At 42.4% G+C, this 20,806-nt stretch overlaps 1 protein-coding gene across 1 annotated transcript in view; it reads left to right on the forward strand.

The window, feature by feature from the left end:
- Positions 1 to 20,806, forward strand: part of CPE (carboxypeptidase E) — a 102,185-nt gene that overhangs the window by 61,215 nt on the left and 20,164 nt on the right. The window contains exons 2-3 of the mRNA XM_077846570.1: positions 14,531 to 14,727; positions 16,400 to 16,567. Coding sequence (XP_077702696.1) covers positions 14,531 to 14,727; positions 16,400 to 16,567 — 365 coding nt within the window. The remainder of the gene's footprint in view (positions 1 to 14,530; positions 14,728 to 16,399; positions 16,568 to 20,806) is intronic.

Below are 20,806 nucleotides of genomic sequence, written 5' to 3' on the forward strand. Positions count from 1 at the left end.
GGTCCTGGAGTTCTGGGATGGAGCCCCGGGTTGGTCTCCCTACTCCGTGGGGAGTCTGCTTTTCTCTCTCCCTCTGCCCCTCCCCCACCATGCTCACTCTCTCTCTCTCTCTCTCAAATAAAATCTTGCAAAAAAAAATTGGGTGACATTTTTTAGTTACTTTGGTTTTTTTCTTTATCATTGTGCAAGAATGCGACATGCGATCTGTCCTCTTAACAGATTTTTAAGTGTACAATATATATATTTTTTTTACAATATTGTTAACTACAGGTATGATGCTGTGCAGTAGATCTCTAGAATTTACTAATTTTGCATAATTGAAATTTAATACATGTTGGTAAGCAGCTCCTCATTTCCCCTACCCCAGCCCTGGCAACGACAGTCCTCTTTGCTTCTACTGAATTAGAGCATTTTGGAGACAACATGCTCCAACGAAGCTCAAGATGTGTCCTTCTGAGACTGGCTTACTTCACTTAGCATAACGTCTTCAAGGTTTGTCCATGCTGGCACATATTGCAGGATTTCCTTCCTCCTGAAGGCCGAATAATGTTCCACTGTATGTGTACATCACATTTTCTTTACCCATTCATCTGTCAGTGTTCATTTACCTTGTTTCCCCCTCTTGGCTATGGTGAATAGTGCTGCAGTGAACATGGGAGTGCAAATATCTCTGATAGGCCATCCTGTAGCTACATCTGATGTCTGGGACAGGCAATCCCTTATTTCTGTCTAGGAAAGGGAGCCATATAAAGGAGAGAGTGGTGGCTCAGGCCCTCGTTGGAACTAATAAAAAATAAAGCAAAAGACCCAACCTTGTGTATTACTGGGTGCGCTATCACCATTTCTAACCGACTCCTTTGCTCTAACACACCTATACCAATAGGCTGCCACATTAAGACATTTGTGATCTTTCATCCACCGTCCACTGGATTATTGCATATTGGTAAACTAGAATTTGGATATTCAGGGCAAAGCAGAATGAGATATCAAAACTTGATTGAGGCAGGTAGCGGGGTAGTTAAATAATTTGGCTATGGTGGTAGGTCACGGGTGTTGGATCCCTGTGTTGCTATTAGTAACTTGTGTGGTATTGAGGACATCATTTAGATTCCCAACACCCTTGTTTTCTTCATCTGTAAAACAGATGAAAATAGTTCCTACGTCATAGGGTGTGTGTGTGTGTGTGTGTGTGGAATTAATAAACAGAAAGCCCTTAGTACATGCAGGCCATTGCTAATATCACCAACTCTTAGATTCTAGGTCTAATTAGATGATGTAGTTGTGACATGATTACCAATGTCGTAACGAAATAGACGTTAGTAAACATTCGAACACTGCCATGTATGTTCATGTGTTCACAAATAACACCAGAAATGTTGAGTTGCCATTTTGCTTTCAAGAACACCAGTTTAGGGGTGCCTGGGGGGGTGCAGTTGGTTAAGCAACTGACTTGGTTTTGACTCAGGTTGTGACCATAGGGTTGTGAGATTGAGCCCCCAGTTGGGCTACATGTTTAGCCACAGAGTCCTCTTAAGATTCTCTCTCCCTCTTTTTCTGCCCCTCCCACTCATGCTGTCTGTCTCTAAAACAAACAAATAAATCTTTATATATTAAAAAAGAATACTAGTTTATTTAAGGAGGGATCTAATTGTTTTTTATTTCTTTTCATGACTGCCCTTGTTGCTCTGTTGGCTATGTCTTTTCATATTTTACATATTGTGGGGATGAGACATCCAGAGATTAGAGAAGTGAGTGTGAAGATAGCAAAGTGATTGGTGGAGTGATAAAAAGAGAGTACCAGATATATGAAGAAAATAACTATATTTTCTACCTTTAAGTTGAGATAGGTGATAAAACTATGTAGATGGGGCTATAAAGGGTTTTGTTTGTTTGTTTTGGTGTCATACAATTTCACGTTGTTGTTATTTAATTATCTTACCAAGAAGAAATTCTCCTCCTGCTGGGCTTGGGATACAGTTATTTATCTTTTTTTTTTTTTTTTTTTTTGAGCTGTTAAACAGAAAGTATTTTTAAATGGCAAATTTTGATATACATGATGATTTTTACCCTTAAACTTGAAAACAGGTAGCTATTTATTTTGTTCACAAATAAATGTTTTGATAAGAATGTTTTGGACAAAGGGCTCCTGGGTGGCTCAGTCGGTTAAGCATCTGACTCTTGATTTTGGCTCAGGTTACAATCTCAGGGTCATGAGACTAGGCCCCATGTGGGGCTCTGTGCTCAGCATAGAGTCTGCTTGAGATTCTTTCCCCCTCAGCCCCTTCACCCTCTCGCTCTCTCAATAAATAATTTTTTTTTAAAAAAGATTGTTTTGGACAAGATATCTCAAACCATCCAAATACAGAGTCTTAAATAATTTAAAAAGAATCATCAACTTACTAGTAAGAAAATGACAGGGTTTGATATAAAATTTTGTATTGATGTTTTGAGATTGTGATATCGTGTACTTGGGGTCGTGTGAAATTAAAGATGATAAACGCTTAGTGACTGTCTAGTTTTTTTTTTTTTTAAGATTTTATTTATTTATTTATTTGAGAGAGAGAGAGAGAGAGAGAGAGAGAATGAGCACAAGTAGAGGGAGCTACAGAAGCAAAGGGAAAAACCAGCTCCCCACCGAGCAGGGAGCCTGATATGGGGCTAGATCTTAGGATCCCAGGAACATGACCTGAGTGAGCTGAAGGCAGACACTTAACCAACTGAGCCACCCAGGTGCCTCTGTAACTGTCTAATTTTTCATTGAGCCAGGTGGTTTTATTTTATTTAGCAAAATTTTTCAATGTTATTTTTATTTTGAATGCCGGCAGAGTATTTATTTACATTAACGTTAAGGAATCCCTAAGTAAAGGGTCAGGTGACATACTAATACAAATTAATCAGATGTATTCTAAGATCAGAAATCTTGGGGATGCTGATGCCTGGGTGGCTCAGTTGGGCAAGGATCTGCCTTCAGCTCAGGTCATGATTTGTGTGTCCTGGGTGGAGCCCCACATTCAGCTCTCTGCTCAATGGGGAGTCTGCTTCTCTCTCTCCCTCTGTCGCTGCTCCCCCTGCTTGTGCTCATGTTCTCTCTCTCTCTCACTGTCAAATAAAGTAAAATAAAAAAGAGCAGAAAGTGAAATGAGTCAGTTGGAGAAAGACAATTGTCATATGGTTTTACTCATACGTGGAATATAAGAAATAGTGAAAGGGACCATGAGGGAAGGAGGGAAACTGAGTGGGGAAAAATTAGAGAGGGAGACAAACCATGAGAGACTCCTAACTCTGGGAAACAAAAAAGGGCTGCAGAGGGGGTGGTGGGTGGGAGGATAGGGTAACTGGGTGATGGGCACTGAGGAGGGCACATGATAAGATGAGCACTGGGTATTATACTACATGTTGGCAAATTGAATTTTAATGCAGAATTTTTTGAAAAGCAGAAATCTCTAGTCTTTTTGGGGGGGCTGTGTGTATCTCTTTAGTTGCTTACTTTTCCTTGTATGAGATTTTGCCCCTCATTGTACTACCCTCTTCTCTTCATTGCAAAAAAAAAAAAAGAAAGAAAGAAAAAAAAAAAAAAGAAAAAAATTCCCTAAAGTTCGTATCTTAGTCCCCAAAGAAGTAAATAAAAGACTAGCAGAAGATGGGTGAGATGGAGTGGGAGATAAAATTAGAGTAGTTGTAGTGAGTAAAAATCTTGAAAGTTCTTTAATGAGAGAATTACAAGCAAAATATGATAATACATAGCCGGTAAGTATCCACGGTTATTCATAATTTATTCATAACTACATTAAATATAAGACTGTGCATAATTATTTAATGTACTTTTAAAATTTAAATATTTAATTTAAAACTGAGAAGAGAGATATACTTTCCTGTAATCTGAATAGTTCTGGAGCTTTCTAGGGATGTACCAATAAGCCCTATGACAGTCTCCCATGCTCTTGCACCTGACATTGGGTTCAATATACATTAGCAGATACTTTGTTGTTCATGCAGGCTAGCATTTATAGTGCATCTCAGGCCTGAGGCCATGTAGCAGCCTCCAGAATTATGCTGGGTGCTTTTGGGAGAATGGGCACTCAAGGTGGTTGGAGCAAGCCAACATTAAGAAAAAGCACTTAAGTTTCTAAAGTCTTTTATTATTTCAAAATCAGTGTCTTTCTCTTTCTCTCTGTCTCCCAATCTTGATTTTGGAGTCTTTCTACACTCCGGTGGTCCACAGATAGGCACCAGTTATCCCCTGGGGGCTCATTCGAGTTTTAGGCTCTCAGGCCCCACTCCAGACCCTCTGAGTTGGAAATTGCATTGAATAGGATCTTCAGGTGATTCGGTTGCACATCCAAGTCTGAGGAGCCTGCCGTATGGCGTAGGTCAACTCTAGGCTGATATCTGTATCTGTACTCCTAGAAGGATCGGTTAATTTTCCCAATTCACTTAAGTTGCACAGCTCTTTGAAGGATCTCAGGATCACCTCATACATAATACTGTTGGAAGCTTCTAGCTTCTATGTTTCCAATATGGAAGATTGTTCGTACTGTGTTAATAACATGAGTCATGGGCAACGATTTATTGGTTACCAACTAGTTGTTGGGTTTGGCACAGAATGTCTCATTTGGATACTTTCTCCTTTAATCTTCTAAGCAACTCAACAAAAGAGGCTTTGGTGAGCCAATTTAGAGAAAAGAATCCTGAGGCTTGGGGAAGAGGTTATTGGCAAAAGGTTGGATATACCATGTTAGAGCTGAAATCCAAACCAAGTGTGTGTTATCTAAGCCCATGTTCCCCACCTCCTTGTTTCTTTTAAACAGTGCTCTATTGCTGCCATGCTGCTGTGCTCCATTTGCAGTGAGGAAGGGCATGTAATAGTCCATTTGTCTGGATCAGGAAACAAGCTTATGTAGAAATGTATGTAGATATTTCTGGTGGCTGTGATTTCTCTCTTTCCAGATTCCGACTTCCAATGTCTAGTATAAGAAGGTTCCTTAAGTTTGTAAGATCTTTGCATACTTTTATGTCTTTTCTTTTGCAAATGTGAGGGAAGAGAATTCATACATTCCCTTAAATCAAATTCTCAAAACCAATGATCCATAAATTAAGAACTATCACCCTTCTCATCTGTATCCCATTGACTCTCAGCCATTGGAATTCCCAGCTGTCTGCTGGCCTCATTGGACTCCCCATCGCTGTGCTGGACTTTCCATGTACCAACTCCCAAATGGTTCATTCTCAATCCCAGAAGGGCATCAGAATCACCTCTCGATCTTTGAATAAAATACAGATTCAGGCCCCTTCTTAGAGGTTTTGAAGTATGATCTTTGGGAACAGAGCTCAGTACCCTGCATTTGCAAGAAGCCCACAGCTGACCTAGAGAGCAGTAAGTGAGCACAATTTCCTTCAAGAACTTTGCACAAAAGAGGTTACTTCATGATTACCCCATTATTATTATGGAATAATCTCCTGGCGGGAGACCTAGAGCGGACTCAGTCCTCCCACAGGGGATCCTCACCAGCTCATGTGGGCTGGAATTTCTAAGGTACTGCGGCAAGCAGAAAGACCTGGGGGCTCCATTTCACCCTTTACCCTCGTGGGAAAGATTCTATTGTGTAGCTCACTGCTTCTGAGACTGGGGCACCTTCAGCGCTGCCAGTCGTTAGTTACGATGTTGAGAGAATGACATCCTGAAGATGTTTTGACAAATGGGCTTGACTTTTGAGTTATCCTCTTCCTGGGAAAATTAAAAAGAAAGCTCCCAGGTTGTTTCTGGGAAGAGATTGTTAGACTAAGTTTTGACATTGCTGATGGAGTTTTAGGTCGTTGGTATTGCTCCCACTTCACCTGCCTATTAGTAAACTGAAGTTTTTCTCCATTCATTTGTGTCTGCTAGAGATACTTGACATTTTCCACCCACGTAGGTTCTGATGTCATCACTTTGCTCATCCTCTGTTCACCTTTGGCATGAGATGGGCTGTTCTTTCTTGAGCGTACAGAGTGGTGATTGGGGGATAGGGACTTGGGGTTTTTCATTACTTTTTGTAACCAGGCCTTACTTCACTATGATGATCTACCATTTTCTCTTTGTTCCAGAGAACTGTCAGCTAACATTTATTGAGAGCTATGATTTGTATAGGGCAAGTTTAGAAGCTTGAATACCAATAGTTTGTCAAAGAAAAGCTATCAGGCTCTGTTTCTCTGGGATGCTAGGAGGTGTGAGGTCATCCACAGCACCTACAGCATAGCTTCGAGATACCTCTGTGCTTTTGAGGGGTGTTGATGACTTCACAACGGCTGTTCGGGCTTTCAGCAGCTTTCCCGGAGAGAGAGATTGTTCTTCAGCTGTGCTAAATGCTCTCTCTGGATCTTCTAGTTAGGATTCTAGTTTTGTCCTCTGGAGTTTTACAGAATTAGCCAAACCCTTAGCCACACGACCGCCCCTGGGAGGCTCATGCTACACCTAAAAGCCTCTTTCCAAGCTACAACATAACTCCTCATGGGCATTATTTTCCAAAACTGACCTACCAGTCACAACCAAATATGGTAACGAGAGAGCCGGCAAAGACTGAACCATAATCACTTGTCAGAAACCTGGTCCATTCATACTTTCTTTTCTCTTTTCTGGTACCAATTTAACTCTGTTCTGTTTTGGCCTCTTAGATATATTTATCTTCACGTTTTATTGTATATTATCAAAATACTGGTGAAAGACAACAGAGTCTTCTAAGAGAATCATCTAAAATAAAATTGGCACATACATTTATTTATTTATTTATTTATTTATTTATTTATTTATATTGGTACTTTTAAAAGATACTTAAAGGCCCAAATCCATCTTCAGTAAATACTTGCACAAAGGCATCCTGGTAACCATTTGATGTGATCTGTAACTATTAGAGTACTTTAAAAATAATTCTGTCTTTCCTGGTGATTAATATCTACAGAATCGGGCTCCCTGCTCAGTGGGGAGTCTGCTTCTCCTGCCTCTCCCCCCCCCCCCGCTCATGCTGTCCCTCTCTCAGATAAATAAAATCTTAAAAACTATATCTACAGAGAGATTTCACATCATGAAACTACATCATTAAAACAATCTCTGCCTTACCTGATTTGTGTTAAAATTTACTCTGTGTTCATGTCACGATGCTCTTAAACAAGTCAACGATTTTTTTCTGACTGTATGGCTTTTTGCAGGCAGCCTCTCCTTGGATAATAGCTATAAAGTGTTTCATGTTACTAATTTTAAATGACCAATGTCTGTGATTTTTAAACTGTGAATTTCTGGGAGTGGGCACAGAAATTATACTGGTTTTTTTCATGTCGAAGATAGCCTTGTAGGTCAAGACTGTAGGAAGAACAGAAGGAATTTTGAATACCTAGAATGATAAATATTTTAGAAAAACTACTTATTAGGTCAAAGTAAGATTTTTTTCATTGATTATTATGATTAGGTATAGAGCAAAGAGTAACATAATCCAGTCCATTGGTAACTGCTAGAGTAATTCATGAAGCCAAAGTAAAACCCCCTACTCCTTTCTTCTTTTCCTTCCCCCTAGAATAGATGGATACTGGTGCGGTGCTTTAGAAAACAGCTCCATCTCAATACATGAATAAAACCCCCAAACAAACCTCTTTTAATTCTTACTACATAAAATGAAACATAAAGAAAGGCAGTATGGTAGAGGCTAGCCTGATTCTACTTTTCGTTATGTGTTTGAAAATCCTTCTGCTTTCTTAGACTTCAGATTCACCTTCTGGAGAACCCGTGAAAAAACCGGAAGTTACATATTTCAAATAATTGCTCTCCATGTGCAGTGGTATGTCGGAGTAGGGCTGTACTGGTTTATGAGACCTAGTTTTAATTTTCCGGAACTGTGTGAGCCGACTGACCTCACGTTGGTAACTTCAGATTGTCCATAGGGAGTGCGTTTGTACCATGAGCCAGCAGCTCGGAGCTGGTTGTTAAACACTGGAGTGCTCATCATCGTACATGGATATTTGTAAAAAGTTTCTAAGATACTTGTGTAAAGACAAATATTTTAATTAAAAAAAATTAAAGGCATTTGTTGATATTCGAACTCTGACATTTTTATAGACTTGCAAGGTTAGCAAGTCTAACCTTCTTCTGCTCTTCTGTTTATCCCTCTTTCTTCAATTAGGATCTTTCTAGATATACACTAGATGTCATTTGTAAGAGAACTTTGAGAGGCTATGTGTGGCTAATGCATAATTAATATTTGAAAAAGAATTCTGGAATGCATCTTTGCAGAATAGTTCTGTAATGTGTTCTGTGTTGGCTGCCCATTAAAAAATCAGATGAAGTGAGAAATTACTTTCAAGATGTGGTGTAAATTTAGTTATTTTAAAATATGACGATGAAGGCGGAAACAAGGAGAAGTAATCTTTTACACTCCGTATTGTCTTCTGCAACTGTTTTTTATTCTTTTGCCTTTCTTTGGATTTTTTTCTCCCCTTCTTTGTTCTCTTTTCATCTACTCTGCTAGAAGGAGGCTCTATTTTCGTATCCATACCCACTCTCTTCTATTATTTATTTGGCCTTCGGAGATTTGGATTTCTTTTAGGAATACACTGAGCATTTTAGGCTGCTAAAATATCCTAAAACACGAGCCAATTAATGACGTATTCATTGACAAGTGTTCGGAAACTTGTAGGGTTCATTCTGCAAGAGTGATTTAAAAGCTGTAATAGGTTAGAACGTCAAACAAGTGGAAACAATTAGTAGCACTAATGTCTTAACCCCCAGTTTACCACTGAGAGAGGGAGATCCTTGATGGGAAGGCCCATCTGTTCCAGAGATGTCTCCAACTTGCAAAGCCATTTGTAAATCAAATCATTCAGTGACTGTGCTGCTTGTGTAGCTACTTATAGGTCTGTTTCTCAAAATCATTGGTGAGGTGCACGTTTTACCATGATATTTTTGAGAAATAGGGTTTTATTTTTGGATACTCTGGTTATTCAGCCATGTGTTTAGTATATTACGTGTACCGGGAACATGTACTTTGACATTGTCACCAGCTCTAGGAATTGTGAAATCAGTGAGTTAAGTACACCTTCCAAATGAGTTAGTGGATTTATATTTTTGCAATAATTTGATGTTGGAGGAAGAAGAGATTCATCTCAGTATGAGTTTCCTCTCTATTTACAGAAAGAAAGATGGAAGAGTTCTGTTACTATAATCGAGTTCTTTCTTAAAATACCCTTCACGTACTTACTTTTTTCTAAATGATGCTACACTTCTTACACCAAGTTTCACAATTTACAACCTATTTTCACATTTATCTCATTTTTCTAATGAGATTATTCATTATTATTCATTATTATTCATTATTCATTATCTAATTTTTCATTAGATATTTGACCTCTGCTCTTTTCTTCTCATATAGAGGTCACGGAATAATTGACTCTAAGATTTGGAAGGGCCTTCCAAGTCATCTGATCAAGCCCTCTACCGAATGGTCCGCCTGTCAGCTATTTCCAAGAGCAGAAATATTAGACACAGATAGGCTGACCATTAGGTCAAATAACGCAGTGAAAGTAAAATTTCCTTTTTGTGAAAAAGGCTGAGTATTATTATATATATTTTTTACCCCTTTATTTGATTTTTTTTTTTTCTTTTTCTTTTCAAGGCTTAGCCTACTGGGCCTGTGAACTTCTGCTTTAGGGTCTCTCTGGTCACTTTAACACCATTGATTCCTACCATGTGGGAGCTTTGCCAGACTGTTGTCAGCTTCAGACTCTACCCACATGCTAAGGCTAAGGGATATGTGTTTCTGGGGGTGCAAAATGCTTCTGTTTTATTTTGAAGCAATAGATCTGTACATTTTTTTCATTTTATGATTTGGTTATTTCAAATCACATTAATAAACAATTGGAACAAATGAGTTGTTACAAGTATGAAACTTAAAAGAACTTGCCTGCTCCAGTTATTATTTATTTATTTATTTATTTATTTATTTATTTATTTATTTATGATTTCAGTAAGGCTTTGGATCTTATTTTAAAACACCCATCAGTTATTCTTATATTGTTCTGATGAGAGTACAAGTCCAATCATGTACATTGGTTGTTCCGTGACACAGATGAGTACGATGGAAACTCGGCCCAGCCAGGCTGGATTTGGTCGTCAGGTGATCATCTTCTAACGGTGGCTTGATTGCTGATTGTGCGCCACGCGGAGCACCCAGGACAGAGGGTTATGTGATCTTGCAGAAAAGCTGGTGCAGCAGGGGAGCTGGACTTCCCGAGCCAGGCCATCGGCAGTGCGGCACCCTGGCACCCTGTGAACAGACTCCTCCGGGGGATCAGGGACTCGGGAACCGCTGGGTGAAAAGGCAAAAAAACTAACTGGCGGGTGCAGAGCTAAGAGGAATGCAAACCGAGCAGCCCCCAGGGGCCGGAGCGGGGTCCTTCCCGGCTCGGAGGTGGATGGGCTGAGCCTGGGGGCGTGCTGCCGGCCGTCCCTGGGAATGGGCACCTGCTGACCCCGGGCTCTGTCCCCAGCAGCCGCAGACAGGTGTCCCCACCGGGCTGTGTCCCCAGTGTCTCTCACACAGATGTGCCCACCAGGCTCTGTCCCCAGCAGCCCGCACGTAGGTGTCCCCACCATCCTCCGTCCCCTGCAGCCCGCACACAGGTGTCCCCGCCATCCTCCCTCCCCAGCAGCCTGCATACAGGTAGGTGTCCCCACCACCTCCATCCCCTGCAGCCCACACACAGGTGTCCCCGCCGGGCTGTGTCCTCAGTGGCCCGCACACAGGTGTCCCCGCCATCCTCTGTCCCCAGAGGCCGCACACAGGGGTGCCTAGGTCATCCGCGGACTGTACCCTCCGGGTTGGTGAGCTGACACACGGGCTTATTCAAAGGCCAACGGCTTCGATTTTATTCTTCCTTCTAAATTAAGGGTCCGGAGAGCAGAATGTCTCCTGAGCTCCTTGTTTAGACTTTTGGACACAGCCAGCCTCGGGAGTCCTTGCCTGGAGGTTTTGGGGCGTCTTGTGACCATGGAGATTGCTGTCTTCCTGGGACATCGGCTGCTCACAGTGGGGGGGGCTCCCAGTAGCCCCGAGGTCCTTAAGTGTTGCCCCCAGGGTGCCGACCCGCTGCCCGCCCAGCCCGTCCAGCTCCTGGCTGCTGCTCCCCGCGCGGCTGCACCTGCGCCCCAAGGGCTCGCGGGGCCCTCAGCCGCCCGGGGGGCTGCTTACTCGTTCCCTCGGGAGCTCGTTGGCTGTGAGCCATGCGGGTGCTGTAGGCAGGAGCCTGCCCCCGAGCTCTGGCCGTCCTCGCAGCCTGGGGGACTGTCACCTGGGGGCAGGTGTGTACTCACACTCAGGTACTGGAGAGAACAAAAGGGCTGGATGCAGACCTCAGGTGGCCCAGGAAGCGGTGGCTCTCCAGATCAGGGAAGGACAGGGCAAAACTTGTGGGTGACCAGGAGGACAGCCTTGGTGGGCCAGAGCCCTGCGGCCCAGGGACAGGTGAGCAGGTCCTCAGGGGACTGGGAGGTGGGCCAGGCCACACCCGGGGGAGCTACAGCTCTTGTAGAGGATTCCGGCTTTTATGGTGAAAGCAGATGGGAGGCTCCTTAGCTGATGGGTTTTGGGTAGAGGGGACCCAGTGGGGTGGGTGGTGAAGAGGGGAGGGCGAAGGGCTGGAGAAGGTGATGGGACTCTTCCACTTGAGAACCTTGTAGCTGGTTGGTCATGTACCCAACGTCCCCCCATCATCGCCCCACTGCCGAACCCCGCGTGCATGCCGGTGTCCTCCTCCAGAGCCCACATTCCCTGAGCTTAAGGTGCTGCTCTGCTGGCTTGCGGGTCTCCTGTGGCGTCGTCGAACGGCAGGGTGGATGTGTGTACCTCCAACAACACCGTGGCTCCTCGACACCTCACAAGACGCGTCCGTAGGCTTAGGGCAGCTCTTCTGGATTCTGGTGACAGCGTATCTAGCAACATAACTCGTTCTATGAGTCAGAGGAGGATGCAAATACACTTGCCTTTTCTTTCGCCAAGTCATACATGCCTTGAATTTTATTTCCATACATTGTCTTCTATAAAATGACCTTTACGGTTCTATCTTCGCGTCGGACGAGAGCATTGCTGTTGTTACTCTTACTGCTGTCTCCTCACAAATGTGGCAGACGTCGTGGGGCAGATTTGCTTTCGAGAGCAATTTCCTACAGAGCTGAAGAAACAAAGCCACCCTGGGAATTTTCTCACTTTGAAAATCAAGCGTTGGGGCAATAGGGGGTGGTGTGGCTTGTGGCAGAACTGGGAGCGCATTCAGATTCAGACACGTGCACGGACTGCCAGACACACCCTGGGGGAGGCTGAGAGGGTATGACGTTGCTACGTCTCCCTTAAATGATGAAATATATCTTTTTTTTTTTTTTTTTTGAATTGGGAAAAGAAATACGAAATCTCAGTGAGCTCATCTCCTCTTACGGGTTACGGGCCAAGCTCCTTCGAGTGACTGAGGCCTCAGACAGCGCTGGGTGGGGTAACGGGCAGGGTCCCCTGCCTCCCACAGTGGAATCTTCTCTCAATACCTTTGCAAGATAGGCTTGTAATGCTCCTCTGGCCACTTGATCTCCATTTCCTTTTGTAACGCGCTGCTACCCTCCCTTCTGTGCCTCGATCAAATTAATATCCAGTAAGGGGAAGGAGTAAAGCACATGAGTTTGACAGAAAGGAGGAAGGTCATTATGACTTTTGAAATCAGAAGCAAAGAAAGCATCTCTTCTCGTGCATTATGCGGGTACGTGCCCAGGCATAGTGTTACCAGCGCCTCTCCCTCAAAGTAAGAAAATGAGGGGCATATAAATAGCCCTGATCCTGCTCCGGCCTGATCCTTAGATTAAGATTAACTCAGATGCAGGCCGAGAGGTCACACAAGGACGTGGTTTTCTGTGGTTAGCAGTCATTTAAGTCACACCATCAGGAATCTCACGCAAAGGATATTTAGATGATGTTTTTCCAGGAGAAAAATAATTCCAGTTTTTCTTTTACCGGGGGGTAAGCAGTCCTAGTGGTTTTATAGGTGGAAAAATCCTTTCCACTGCAGAGGTTGGGCCTGGGGGATGGATGAAGCAGAGGGAGCCAAACAACAGGATTAATTTGGATCATTTGCTGCTATGCCTTGCAATTTAATTACTCCTAAACACAGTGGAGAACAGCAGAAACAGGCAATAGTGACTTCAGTCTGAATTCTGAGCCCTTCAGCAAAACATATTCTCTTGGGCCTGCATTTGTACAATAATGACAATAAAAATGTCTGTCTTCCTTATTTTAGTGGGCTGTTATAAAGAGAAAATTAGATTATACGTGGTAAAGCATGTCACGCCGATATTATGACACCGTCATTGTCATCACAATAATAATTATCATAGCAAACACTTAGCACTTGTTATTTTCCAGGCACTGTTCTACGCATTCATACTTATTCTTTCACTTAGTTCTTACCATAATCTTACGGGTAGGATCTGTTCTCTTATTTTAGGGGTGGGAAAAGAGAGCCACAGAGAGCCGAAGTAACTTGCTCAAGGCCAACCCGTAAGAGTTGGTGTGAGGGTTTGAAGCCATGCAGTCTGGCTCCAGAAGTTCATGCTTTTAATCACTAAGGATTAAAAAAAAGGAAAAAAGAAAGAAAAGAAAGAAAAGAAAGAAAGAAAGAAAGAAAGAAAGAAAGAAAAAGCATAGGCTTTCAACTAAATGCGAAGATCAGCATTTATGGATCCTGGCTTCATGGGCATGTTACCGCGGTCAGACCTCTTCAGCAGCCTGAACTTCACTTTGCTCATTATAAAATAATACCGACTCTTAGATGTTTGGTGAGAACTAAATGAGAAAAAATGCAAAGGTCCGTGTTCAGCCAGCAGAAGGCATGCGATGAATTATTGTTATTATTATTATTTATTGCGGGTGGGATGGTATATTTGTCGGCTCAGGCTGCCCTAACAAAACACCACAGACTGGATGACTTTAGCAGCAGAAATTAATTTTCTGACAGTTCCGAAAGCTCAAAGTCCAAGGTCAAGGTACCAGTAAGGTGGTTTTCTGAGACCCTGTCCTCGTTTGCAGGTGCTCTCCTCCCCGTACGTGTCCTCACGTGGCCTTTCCTCCACGCACCTGGGGGGAAAGGGGAGCCAGTGCTGGTGTCTCTTCCTCCTCTTGTAGGGATTAAGGTCCCGTCCTCATGATCTCATTTAACTTTAATTATCTCCGTATAGGTCCTGTCTCCAAATATAGTCACATTGGAGGTTAAGGCTTCACCTCCAATGAATTTGGGGAATTTGGGGAAGACACAGTTCAGTCCTTGGGGAGACAGACTTAGAAGGGCAGAAGTGTTAGGAATATTTTGACATTTCAAGTAGATTTGTCTTAGGTATCAATTCTGGAAAGAGAAGAAGCCGTCAGCTGTGTGTAGTAAGTCAGTAGAGACACAATGTACTCCTAGCCGTGTGCCGTCTGTCTTCTATTTGGAGCCGTAGAAAGTGTCCTCATGTCATTGATTTTTGCTCTTTTAGGTGAGCCTGAATTTAAATACATTGGGAATATGCACGGGAACGAGGCTGTCGGACGGGAACTGCTCATCTTCCTGGCCCAGTACCTGTGCAACGAGTACCAGAAGGGCAACGAGACGATCGTTAAGCTGATCCACAGCACCCGGATCCACATCATGCCTTCCCTCAACCCGGACGGCTTCGAGAAGGCCGCATCTCAGGTGAGTTCCCGCCAGCCCAGAGCAGGGCATGCTTCCTTTCCTGGTGTTCATAGGTGTGTGCTCCTCTGTAGTAGCACACGCACGTGAATCTCACAGGTAGGATGGGGAGGTGATGGAAGTGATAGATGCTCCCCTGCCTCCCGAGGAGAAGACATTTCAGAAGATAAGGCCTGGCTGGTGAGAGTGGCTTCAGCAGGGATTGGGAGTGAGAGGTTTTGTTAATAAGTCAGCATTGCATTTTGCTGGTAAATAACCATATTTATTCTCCCGTGTTTGTGACTAAATTTCCTTTGCTCTAAAAAGCTGAAAGCCTGACTACCGCCAAGGTTGGGGCCCTAACACAGTGGAGGTCTCTGAATGAGGTGATGTCCTAGCGCCCTCTGCTGACATCAAGGAAGAAAAAGTGAGGCCGGATCAGTGTTTCCTTGGTGTTTAATTCTGGTACATATGGTGAGGGAAGTAAAACAAACAAAAAAACCCACCACCACCATCAACAACAACCCCTTATGCCTTTAAAATTAAATTATAATGCTATTTTAACTGTTAGAGACGCTGGAAAGTAAGACATCTTAAGAGAAGATAAATGGCCTGTGTTCCCTTTTTGTTTGCACAGGCGTGGAAGACATGAGCTGTTTTCCACAGTTTGAAGCAATTTCCTTATTTTATGGGAGTATTAGTATTTTACTTATAGTTGGGAAGTCAGTTTGTACCTTAAAAATAAAACATCCAGTGACCTGACAGTTTGACATTGTAAGAAACCTAGAGAATTTCTGGAAATAACATTGATATAATTTCTAAAGTCATAAAAGAAAAATTATAACAACATAGAGAATTAAGTTGTATACTATTTTAAAGGTGGTATTTGGAGCTGTAAGAACGGGTAAAAGATTATCATTGTTATTTTCTGTTACAGATTCTTGTTCTTTGGAGTCTAAGGTATCTGAGCTTATATAACTTCAAGATATGGGAATTAGCTCTATATCATAGATAATGTATAACTTAATAGTAAAATAAGAACATATGCATTGTGGAATATGGCTAAATGTCTTGAAAATTCCTTAAATTTCTAGATTATACCAATACTGAAATGTACGATTTGAAATTGAACAGACATTTCTCAACTTACAAAGCTCTTGATCTTTGTTCTAGGGCTCATTTTTTTTTCATGAAAACTGTAAAAGAGAGGTATCTAATATGTACATAGTTCATGTTAAACTCATTTTAAACCTTCAGTCTTCTTTAGTAATTTGTTCTTTTGAATATTTAAAAAATAGATTGCTCTGATTTACAGAGCCAATGAATATTTTACTTAAAATCAAATACGGACTGGCATGCTTTGAAAGGCATCATCTATTACTAACATATATAGATTTTTTTGCAGTTTGATGATAAATACCATTTAAATGTGATTGTTATTAATATTTAAGGTATTATTCATTGAAAATATTTTCAAAATAATCATAACAAATACTTTAAACCTGATACATTCATGGATTTGTCAGCAAGAGTGAAAATACAGTTTGAGAGGGTATTGTTGAAATAAATAACTGATCCTAGTAAATTACTTTAAAAATCATTAATGAAGACCTTAACTAGATAATAAAAACAATAATAAATAACTTATTATGTTTCCTTTTGATTTTTTTTTTTTTTTTTTTTTTTTTTTTTTTAGCCTGGTGAGCTCAAGGACTGGTTTGTGGGTCGAAGCAATGCCCAGGGAATAGATCTGAACCGGAACTTTCCAGACCTGGATAGGATAGTTTATGTTAATGAGAAAGAAGGTGGTCCGAATAATCATCTGTTGAAAAATCTGAAGAAGATTGTGGATCAGAACACAAAGGTAGAGAACATGTATCGTTGTCTCGGGTTCGGTCTTCTAGCCTAAGGAAGTATGTTCTAGTATCTTCATCATAATGGAGGCTGGAGCAGTAATGTCACAGCTTGTGTGGGATAGTCAGCCAGCTCTGAGAAAGTCACGGTCGGAGCCCCTGGAATTGGGCAGGGGGTCAGGAGAATAGGACATGGGGGAGGGGACAGATGGAAGGAACCCATTGTGGGTGTCTTGGACGTCGTCATGGCCCTTTCAGAGGCCCTGTATCAGCACATCACAGCATTCCACACTGTTAATCTTTTTCTTCTTTTCCAGAACCTTCTCCCTCTTTGCTTTGTACAACTCTGCTTTCTCCTGCCCCTTCTACTGCTGTTCCAATTCCCGCTTAGCTTCTTTCCCCGTGTCCCCTACTTGGCTAAGTGCTGGCCTTCGGGGTGCCATCTGCTACCTTTATCTCTTTCCCTATAGATCCATCTCCTGTGGTGTTCTCTTTCTCCATTTTACTTGCTCACTGAGTCCCTTATCTGATGACACCCAGAACCTCAAAACCAAACATTTTCCATAAGAAAACAGTGTTTTCTCCTTTATCCTGTCATCAGAACCTTGATTTTTTTCCATCACTGTCACCACCCACCAGCAATCTGTTGGCAGATCTCAGTGATGTGAGAGCCCTAAGCTCCCCTCTTCTGCAGACTCATTCCACTGTTCGGTTTGGGCCCCCATTGTCTCCTGCTCTGATGAGCACAGTCGCCCCCTGTTCTTGTTTTGGGTTCGGCCTCTCCCAACTCTGTTCAGTCTTCTTGAATTCCTCCCGGGTGATCTTCATACACAAATGATTGCTCCATTGCTTAAAAAACCTTGCCGGCTCTCCACCATCCAGAGGATAAAGCAAAAGCTCAATATGTCAGAATCGTGTGATGGTTTAGTCTGGAGACTCTGGGGGCAACCACGTTGGTTCAAATCCCGGCTCCCTATTTGCTGCATGCGCTTTGGAAAAATTTATTTATTTATTCATGTATTTATTTATTTATTTATTCATTTATTCATTCATTTATTTACTTATTTATGGAAAATTATATTTAACCACTATGTGCTTCTGCTTCTTCATCTGCAATAGGGAGATGATAATGGTATCTCCCCCCAGGGGGGTTATAAGGATTGAGTGAGTTAACATTTATCAAGTGCTTCAAGTCAGGCCCTACCTACAACTTTTATTACCGTTTCAGCCTAATTTCTTGGTACTGTATTATGTCCCTCAGAGCTGGATGGACGCATTGACACGTTCACTGAACATCTGATGCTCCTTCGAACCAGTATTGTTTGAACATTGTTGTCAACTGCTTGGAGAGGCAGGGCCCATAGTGGAGGGAAGGTGGCGAACTGCTGTTGGCAGCTCTCAGTTCCGCTTCTGTTTTTCCAGGCAGTTCTGCTCTGGCTCATCAACCCCTGTTTGTACCTTTTCTAAGTGAGAACATGGGATACAATTTCTCCATTTGATCACAGTGCCCTTGGCCCCTGGCAGCTGCTGGCTCACTTGTCCTTAATCGGGCTCTGGTATTCCATGTACTCGAGGCCACCGACTCCATTTTGCTCCCTAAACAAACCATTTTCTAATAATTTTATGTCTTTGTATACGTTGCTCCAACTGCCTGGAATGCTCTTCCGTTTCCTTCTGCGTCACCTCCTCTGTGAAGCCCTCTGCTCTTCCAGACAGACCCTGTTAAGCTTCCCTTACATCCTTTAAAAATACATCCAGCACGGTGCTTGTGGCTGGGTAGAGCTTTGTATTTCTTATAATTATTTATGTAGCTCTTTTCCCTTTTAATTCTAGATTTCAGTCTTTTGGTTGCAAGAATCATAGTTTATATTTGAGTCTGACACACAGTAGCTTGAAAACCTGTTATGAACGAATGCAATGCAGCCTGGCAAGCAAATCCCAGTATCTAAAAATCCACGGCTGGAGTTCCAGACAAGCACTCATCATGACTTGGGCACTAGACAGAGGAACCAGGACATAGGGAGGGTCCTGGATTATTGGTGTAAAGTTCTTAAAACTTTCCTGCCTATATTTAGGATTCACTCCAGAAAAATTAGGCGAGGCCTACAAGTGGAAACTGGTCTCAGGAAAGGGCTGCCAGGGCCTGAGGATTCCAGTAGAACCTGATAAGTGAGGGACTTAAATGTTCCTGCGTCTGAGTCACAGATACATCTTTCTTGGCTGAAGGGAAAGCTGGAAAGACAGAGGACTGTCTTTTTTTTTTTTTTTCCCCAGAGGTAAAAAGAGGGCAGTCCTATGTGATAAGCTATGAGGGGTGGGGCAGAAATGAAAACACGTGGTGGAAGCTGCGCGCTGATGTCCGCCTGCAGACTCTCCCCACTGCCCTCGGGCCTGTGCTGTCTTTAGTGAGTCTGAGCGGTGGGAAGGTGATGCCTGCCACCTTCCGTAGAAGAATCTCTGAAATAAACCCATGTCCGTGGGATATCTGATGGGCAGCCTCCGTGCAGGGCTGTAGGCTTTCCATCAGCACTACCCTCCCCTTCCCCAGCACAGCCCGTGCAGTATTTGCATGATCGCTGTTAGGTCTTTTCTTATTTCTAGTTTAAGCAGTAATTTTTAAGGATATGTGTGTTCATGGCACTTTAAAAAGAATTAGGATTTTTAAAAAGATGTATTAATTTTGGAGAGAGAGCACGGACACGTGCACATGCAAGTGGGCAGGGGGAGGGCAGAGGGAGAGGGGGAGAGAGTCTCAAGCAGATTCCCTGCTGAGCGTGGAGCCCGATGGCAGGCTCGATCCCATGACCCTGAGATCATGCCCTGAGCAGAAATCAAGAGTCTGCTACTTAACTGACTGAGCCACGGCAGGTGCCCCCCCAAAACTAGAGTTTGAGTTTTTATTTAAAAAATTAAAAACCTTATCTTTTCTGAGTAAAGGTAAGTTAAAGAGAAATAGGTAAAAATTAAAATTTAGTCTTTTTTTTTTTTTTTTTAGTCTCTTTTCTGGAACAGTAGCAAGATTTATTTGCATTGGACTGAATCTTCAGTAAACCTGGGATGATATTATTCATATTATTCATCTTCTCTTTTTTTCCATCTTTGTCGTTAAGATCGAGACCGTGTTAAGATGCTGCCTGGTAGGAGACACGTAGTAGACATTTTGTTAATGTCAGGACACATCTGGCCTTTTTTTACTCCCTCTTCTCAGTTTCTCTATCCCTTACAGTAGCTTCTATGTTTGTTTTATTTTTATTGAGATGTAGTTGACGTAACATACTATTAGTTTCAGATGTGCAGCAAGATGATTTGGTATTTGTACAGATCGTGAAATGATCACCACCGTAAGTCTAGTAACCATCAGTCACCATACATGGTTGTGATTTTTGTCTTGTGGTAGAATATTTAGGATCTACTCTCTTAAAACTTCAAATATAGAATACAGTGTCACCATGTTGTACATGACTTCCCCATGACCTCTTTTATAACTTCTGACCACCTTTACCCGTTTCCTTCCCCATCCCCCCAATGCTGTCTCTGGCCTCCACCAATCTGCCCTTATAATGTTTTTTTTTTTTAATTTATGTATTTATTTATTTATTTTTATTGGAGTTCAATTTGCCAACATACAGCATAACACCCAGTGCTCATCCCGCCAAGTGCCCCCTCAGTGCCTGTCACCCAGTCACCCCCACCCTGGCCCACCTCCCCTTCCACCACTCCTTGTTCGTTTCCCAGAGTTAGGAGTCTCTCATGGTCTGTCTCCCTCTCTGATATTTCCCACTCATTTTCTCTCCTTTCCCCTTTATTACCTTTCACTATTTTTTATATTCCCCAAATGAATGAGACCATATAATGTTTGTCCTTCTCCGATTGACTTATTTCACTCAGCATTTCAAGCTTTGTAGGAATTTGAGGTTAAAAATGAAGACTTTTACGAATGATGATTTGGGGAGTTCTGGGGTGTGTATGCTGTGGGAATGGGTGATGAAAAGAAATCAGAATTTTCACCACATGTTCCAGATGCTTTCCTTGTTCCTCTGAACCTCTGAATAAAAGCTCTCTCTTCCTGTCCTGGAGTTCTCCTTGCTGTCTTTCCTCATCTGTTCTTGAGCTCTTTGGCCGGGTCACCTCCACTGTTTTCTGGGCTCAGGACATGAGCCTGGGCCTGGATTGCTTGAAAACAGAGTGGATTAAAATAAGTCAAACAATTTTATTAAATTTACACTTGTCTCTAATGGCTAGAGTTGTGA

Source organism: Canis aureus, chromosome 13 (genome assembly GCF_053574225.1).
Source record: "Canis aureus isolate CA01 chromosome 13, VMU_Caureus_v.1.0, whole genome shotgun sequence".
NCBI lineage: Eukaryota > Metazoa > Chordata > Mammalia > Carnivora > Canidae > Canis > Canis aureus.